The sequence below is a fragment of the Megalops cyprinoides genome, chromosome 1 (assembly GCF_013368585.1).
Source record: "Megalops cyprinoides isolate fMegCyp1 chromosome 1, fMegCyp1.pri, whole genome shotgun sequence".
NCBI classification, from domain to species: Eukaryota; Metazoa; Chordata; class Actinopteri; order Elopiformes; family Megalopidae; genus Megalops; species Megalops cyprinoides.
Window position 1 is genome coordinate 23,137,950 of NC_050583.1, and position 6,798 is coordinate 23,144,747.

The window sequence follows — 6,798 nt, forward strand, 5'->3', positions numbered from 1 at the left end:
GAACTGTTTGTGCACTGCATGCACATCTGCTGTTGTCCTCAAATACTGTTATGCCACCATTAAGAAACATCAAAAACCTAAACCTTATTTTAATAAATGTATTTATTTACTTAATGATATACTACATTGAATTTTGCCTATTTTCTTTATTGTGTTTGGTTTTCTGAAGGTGGGGCTGCTGCTAAAGAGTGTTGAAATTTTTTAAGTCTCACCCAGCTCTTCCTCCCTTTGAACATGTCTGTTATAGAGTACTTTGCAGCAGTCCAGTTCCCTGTCAAACATGCTGACCAGGAGTGGGTATCTGTCATCTGCATCAGCAGCAAGTAGGGGACGAGAAAGAAGACTTCCAAACATGTCTAGAACCTGCAGAGAATACAGGCCATAGACATTTTCATTGTTTTACCATTCAGTTAGTGATATATGCAGTGTATTGACTTTACATTGAAAAGGATGTGCAAGAAATACTATTTAAAAATTCAGTTTGTTTTAACCAGTCCTGTTATGCTTCACTATAAAGGAGAGCTGGAGGGTGTGTGTGTGTACGCGCGTGTGCGTGTGCATGTGCGTGTGCGTGTTTGTGTATCTGGAGACTATGTTGCCATAGTAACACATGCTCACTTTGAAAGCATGCTCCAAACCTGCAGCATCATCAAAAGCCTGGCAAAAGACAGCACCAAGACGCCGATCCATGTCTTCTACTTTGCACTTAAATTCACAAACATCAGCCTTGAATTCCTAGAGGGTCCACAGATAAAATCATATTTGACATGCTGAATTAATAAAGCATCAGAACGGTAAACTTCTTTTGAAACTCTGTCTAGTAGATATTGTTTCTTACAAAACGTATACTGCAAGTTACTAATCAAAAGTGTGTTACATGTACCTCATTGGAGGTGTCCAGACAGTCATAGGACTTCTCTGAGAATATTTTGTATGCCTCCAGGAACTCCTCATGCATGCACTGGACCTGCTGGCTGAGCATCTTTCCGCGAATACCTCCAAATTCAACCTTCTCTAGCTTCATCATGTCCAGAGCTGTAAGCAGGAGATCCTGCGGTGGGACAGGGATAGAGAACAAGCACAGTTAAACTAAACACATTGTCTTCTGCCTTTGAACTATGACAATACGGTTTGGCATACTATTACCTATTAAGTATTAAATTATTAACATATTAAACATAAAAAATTCAGGCAATACCATGTCTTTAAAACAAATAATAATAATACATTGTAACCCACTTTCTTTGTGAATCAATTTCATGTTGATTCATCTATCCATAAAAATGCAGGCGAAAAAAATCACCAAAGACCAACTTGTTCTATTGTGCTTATGTCTTTTTAACTTCAGGGGAAAACACATAAACATGTCAACATGTTCCCAAATCTCCTTGCCTCAACACTCTGCACCCTTTCGATGAATCCATCCATTCCAGTGAACACCATTGCTGGAGAGAAGTCCCATGCCCTCAGCCCCTGGCCATTCCTCTGGTACTTCCCGAGATTGCCCTTCATCTCATCAAATGTCTGTTTGAAGTGAAGTAAGACATCTATGGTCCCCTGCACCTTGGCCAGGCTTTCCTCTATCTCACCTTTGAGGATGTCTTCTGGGTTCAGAAAACCCCGGGCCTACAAAATTAGATAACTTGTACAAAATGGCTACATGATGCATTATAAAATTAATATTTTAAACTCTGGAGGAGAAGATTAATCTGATCTGAAATACTGATAATGTACCATGCAGGTGCCTTTATGTGGTGTGACATTAGTGACTGTCGATTAAAGGTCAATTTGCAGTACAATTTCTATCAGCTAGGATGGGAAGCTAACATTTGTCGGGTTAAAAGTTAATACAATCAAACAAGTTGATTATTTCTTTATAAATTCAGGAGCCTAATTATAATGTCACTCCTTGTTCTGCATACATTTTTGAAAAATGGAAAATTAAGATGCAGTGAATAAGGGAGTTCTCCACTTAATAAGCATCATATAAGGTCTCCGTCCTTTCAATTCCCAAAACTGAAGGGAGCTTCAAGTCTGAATTAAAACTAACTTAAAAGTTCCGTCCATGGGATTAATTATGCAGCTGGAGCAAAAATATAGTAATAAAAATCAACAGGTTTAGAGACAAATAGTACAGTTAGTACATAAGCAATTTACCTGCTGTATGAGGAGGTTGCAAATCTCTTGTAGCAACACAATGATTCTGGCAGGGGTGTTGTAGTATTTGGAGTTGGCCCAGAGTAAACACACTGTATGCATTAAGGGACTGATCTGACACTTGATTTCACCAAATTCCACACTCTCCAGACTCTCAAACAGTCGCTGAAGGGGCTTGAGGTAGATGTTGATATCTCTGGCTTCTTCCAGTGCTGACCACAAACCAGACAGGAGACCCACACAATCATTTGCTTATTTAAAATTTTACGGTAAAATAACATTTAACTATTAAATCTATCACACAGCAAGGAAGGAATATTACAGGCCTGGAGAGCTAGAATTCTAAAGGTTTTAAGAAGAACCTAAATAAATAAACTCAAAACTATGATTGCATAGTTTATTACCGCCATAACCTTCCAGTCCAATTCACTCATTCATTTTGTGATTGTTGGTCTGTTTTCGTAGCTTTTGTGGCCTCTTCCATTCATTTTCTTTCATTGATTCCTCAATGTTTTTTCTCATTGTTGTTTATTTGTTTTATTGTCATTGTCTTGTCTGTATTTTGTATGAACAAACCAGGCTCTAACAATCTGAAAAGATCTCACGTTATTAAATTTTGATATTCATTGCAGAATTATTTATCCTCACCTCACCTCACCATCCTGACCTCATCACTTAGGGGTCAGCAATATTCCCTACTTATTTTGTGCCTTCTCTTTGGATAGGAATATTTCCTACATAAATTCTGCCCTCCCTGAGGTAAGCCATATCTACAACAACATGACTATGTTTTAAGGCATGCGCACCCTGAGAAAAATCTTACCTGCAAGAATGTCCTGGAACATGTTCCGAAATGCAGGATAATAGCTACTTTCCATTCTTTCTAAGAGCTCTGCCATTTTGGCCACTTTTGTTGACTTCAACTGTCCATAAATGCATTCTAGGTCATTATATCTAAAAACGAGAGAAGTAAAGTCAAAACAAGTTTATCTGAAAACTTCTTTCCAAATTTCTGTATCTGGTTATGCAACAGGCAAACATAGGTAAACCTACTAAATAATCTTCATTTTTATCAGACTGTATATGTTTTTCAGTGCAAAGCTACCCAAGACCACATGACATACTGACCTATTTTTCCAAAAAAGCAGTTCCACATGAGGCGTTGGGTTCTTTCCTGCCAGGAGTGGTTCAGATGAATCCTTCTTTAGGACCTCACGTATCTGGTGGCTCCACTCAATCACTACAGACTCAATGGAGTGGATGATGCTTTTGTCCACTAGATCGCCACTGAGATTACAAAGGCAATAACTTGAACTAATAATGCAATAGCCAGTCCTCTACAGATTTATTCCTGTGCTGACTGTAACCTATTCATTTTGTAATCCTGATTTATCTTGGCATTTCAGTTATGCAGTAAATTCCAGATACTTTAAGTATTTAATTTCTGTATTCTAGTTTCAGTATTCAAGACTTAATCTAGCAGTGATAGAGGAAACAAAAATAGTGAATAAATACCCATTTCCTTGTTAGGTTAGAAGAAGAAACTACATTCTCACCAGCATCTAAAACAAACTTCCATTGCTTTGTTACCTCTTGTCCCTTTCTAGGGCCGCCTGCTCCACTCTCTCTGATCCTGCAGGTAGAGGAAGAAGAGTCTTGCCTCGGACTTGTCCAGTCACCACAAACACATTGGTCTTCAGAGCGCGGACATGTTGCTTTATGTCTTGTGACACAACATTTGGCCATTCACAGTGGTTACTGTTATTGGACAGGACTGGGACCACAACCTAATTACCATGAGGAATGAATAAAGAGGGGTATTAAGTGGAGGCTGCAGGCAGCATATCATATAGGAAGGTGCTACTGTCATGTCACCAAAAAGTACTGTTGATAATAGACATTGCTTGAATGAAAAGCTAATAGCATCTCTCTCTCTCTCTCTCTCTCTCTCTCACACACACACACATACACACACACACACACACACACGCACAAATCCATTGTGAATAAACTTTATGACACACATACAGGACAAGACATCAATTTTGTTCAAACAAGTTCCACTCGTTATTTAGCTACCTCGACTATTCCTCAGTCACATTCTATTATATATTCAAGGTGCATGAACATTTTTATTATAAGCTGTTGCTTCAGAAGCGTGGTCCATTGAATAACGTTAAATATATTTTCTAGTAAGTGACTCGTCGGTCAAAAAGCATTAACGTTACTCTCACTCTAACTAGCTACACATTTCTAGGCAGGTTGAAGGCTGATTCCCACATCTGCACAAAACGTGTGACATACAGTACATTACAATTAACCCAGTATAACTTATACGTTTGCCAAAAAGTTGTAACAACATTCTCCCAAAACAAAACCACAACCTTACTACATCAATGTGCAATGTTGCAGAAGTGTTTTGTGCTGCCTGTCTAATTACTTGTGCTGGGCAAACTAACTTTCCTCAGATCAGGTAACGCTCCGTGTGATATCGCTATAGCTACCGTGCCAGCATAAGACAGCCATGAAAATGTTTTGGAAGAAACAATTCAAGTTGCCAGGTCACATAGTTACGCACAACTACATTTCGTTGTAACCATGACATCATACAAACAAACCAGACACAATGCCACTTATTTATCCGGTTTCATTGTCTCCTTGCGCAGGGAATGCCCTTAATCGTCTAGTCCTAAAACATGAGCACTTTGAGTTTGTCCATTCAGATTTAGCTTATACTACATCAAGTTATGTATATACGTCCGCCTCTGGATCAGAGAATACAGCCACCCGTTCTAAACTAAACCTGGGTATAATCTGCTATATTCTGTACCAAGTACTAAAATGACTGACATGTCAAGTATCTCTGTCTAAAGTACACTACGTGCAATACTTTACACTGCCAAAATATGTATAAAAACTTCTTGCGATGCTAAGGGGTTTACTGTACCTGTTACGCACCTACCTTCGCTAACATGAAACAAGCAGGGCTTAGAGTTAGTCTTACCTCTTCAACGAGTGCCGAAAACTGGTCCAGGGGGGAGTATGACAAATCTCCATACAATAAATTACTTTTAATAGAGTCTGGACTGAGCACATCTTTGCCGCGTTTCACGAAGTAAACGGCTTTGTTTTTAGAGCTTGCTGGAAACTCTGATGAAGGAAGTAATTGCCCGGCTGCGTTTAGGGACACAACAAGCATAGCTTGATCTGGCCGGTCAAAAAAATCCTGAATGATTTGTTTATACTCATCAGTTGTGACGCATTTCTGCCACCGATCTGCTTTTAACTTCAGAGTTTTCAAAATATACTCTTCAAGAAACTCGTATCTCTTGTCTGCCACAGGTGCATCTCCCATTTTCACTCGTGCTTGAGACCACAGCAGCCCATGAGATTTCGCAGCTCTGACCACCGGCCGGAGTTAAGATCCTAGGTATAATGATCCCCTCTTTGCTTCCATAGTAACAGACCTGTTTGCATTAGTTTACGGTTGCTTGAGGGACAAAAGGCCCACTTGCGACCAAACACTGATTTCTTCCAATGTTGCCAGCTGCGCTGAAAACCCTCATAGACGGGGAAATCCATTCCTAAGAGAAAGCGAGGGAAACAGCGGGGAGTCCAAGGTCTTAATCATTTTGCCAGTTACACGGTTAATTTTGTCTGCCTCTAATGTTGATAAATTATTGCATACAATTCAGAACATTGTCAGAGTTGGAAAAGGAACATAAAGCTGGCATTATGAATGTAATAGAATGGAAGAGTGGAGGGGATAACGCGTCCTTTCTGGCAACCCCAGATTTCTTCGCATGGGTCATCGTAAGGCGATATTGTTTGGTAACTAATTACACGTTTTATTGAACAACTTATCGGATTCAAACTGTATATTTTACTGGAACAATGTAACTCATTCTATCTGAAACGCATATAAACGTTTCAGATAGAATTTAGTTGAAATTGCTGGTAGATCTAACACAAAATCAACCGAACAACCGAACAACTAAACCTAAAAGTCCAAAAGCATTTGTTAAAAAAACATTCTTGAAATCCCTCTCAACACAAAACGTTTCTGTATCATTCTACATCACTGCAGGTAAGGTAGTGCTTTTGGTTGGGTAATACTGTACACAAATCACTTTTTGACTGTCACAACATTACAGAAGTGTCACAGAAACCACTCTTTATAATGGCCTGTACAAGCATGTAGAAACAAAACTGAGGATGTACTAAGAGCATAGTTCAATGAGAAGATTACATTTAAGCCTGGCAATGAACAGTCCTTGAATCTTTGTTTACACTGATATCACACTAAGATATTCCATGCATTCATCATTCTCTGTTGAAAAATAATTCATAATATCATTCTAAAATTGACCTTTAATTTTGACCTATACCCTCCAGAACAGGTGGACAGAGCTTGAAATAGCTTCTGTAGACTATTTTATTAATGCATCTAAATTTTTGAAACCTCAATCAAACCCCCTCTGAGTCTCCTTTTGCTGACGTGGAAGAGATGAAATTTCATAAGTCTCTTTTTATAACTCTTATGATTTGATAAGCTAGGTGTTTCCTGTTGTCCTTTTTTAGAGTTCCTGTGTCCTTCTCATAGGGCAATTTTACTCCTGGTTGGCAGGTGCTTCTATTGCT

At 38.9% G+C, this 6,798-nt stretch overlaps 1 protein-coding gene across 1 annotated transcript in view; it reads right to left on the reverse strand.

Moving 5' to 3' along the window:
• dnah9 (dynein, axonemal, heavy chain 9) overlaps window positions 1–5,512 on the reverse strand; it is a 109,844-nt gene extending 104,332 nt beyond the window's left edge. The window contains exons 1-9 of the mRNA XM_036516829.1: window positions 5,162–5,512; window positions 3,748–3,944; window positions 3,286–3,444; window positions 2,981–3,111; window positions 2,158–2,369; window positions 1,393–1,626; window positions 884–1,051; window positions 619–735; window positions 213–363 (exon numbers count right to left, since the gene is read on the reverse strand). Of these exons, the coding sequence (XP_036372722.1) occupies window positions 213–363; window positions 619–735; window positions 884–1,051; window positions 1,393–1,626; window positions 2,158–2,369; window positions 2,981–3,111; window positions 3,286–3,444; window positions 3,748–3,944; window positions 5,162–5,512 (1,720 nt within the window). The remainder of the gene's footprint in view (window positions 1–212; window positions 364–618; window positions 736–883; window positions 1,052–1,392; window positions 1,627–2,157; window positions 2,370–2,980; window positions 3,112–3,285; window positions 3,445–3,747; window positions 3,945–5,161) is intronic.
• Window positions 5,513–6,798: the final 1,286 nt, after the last annotated feature.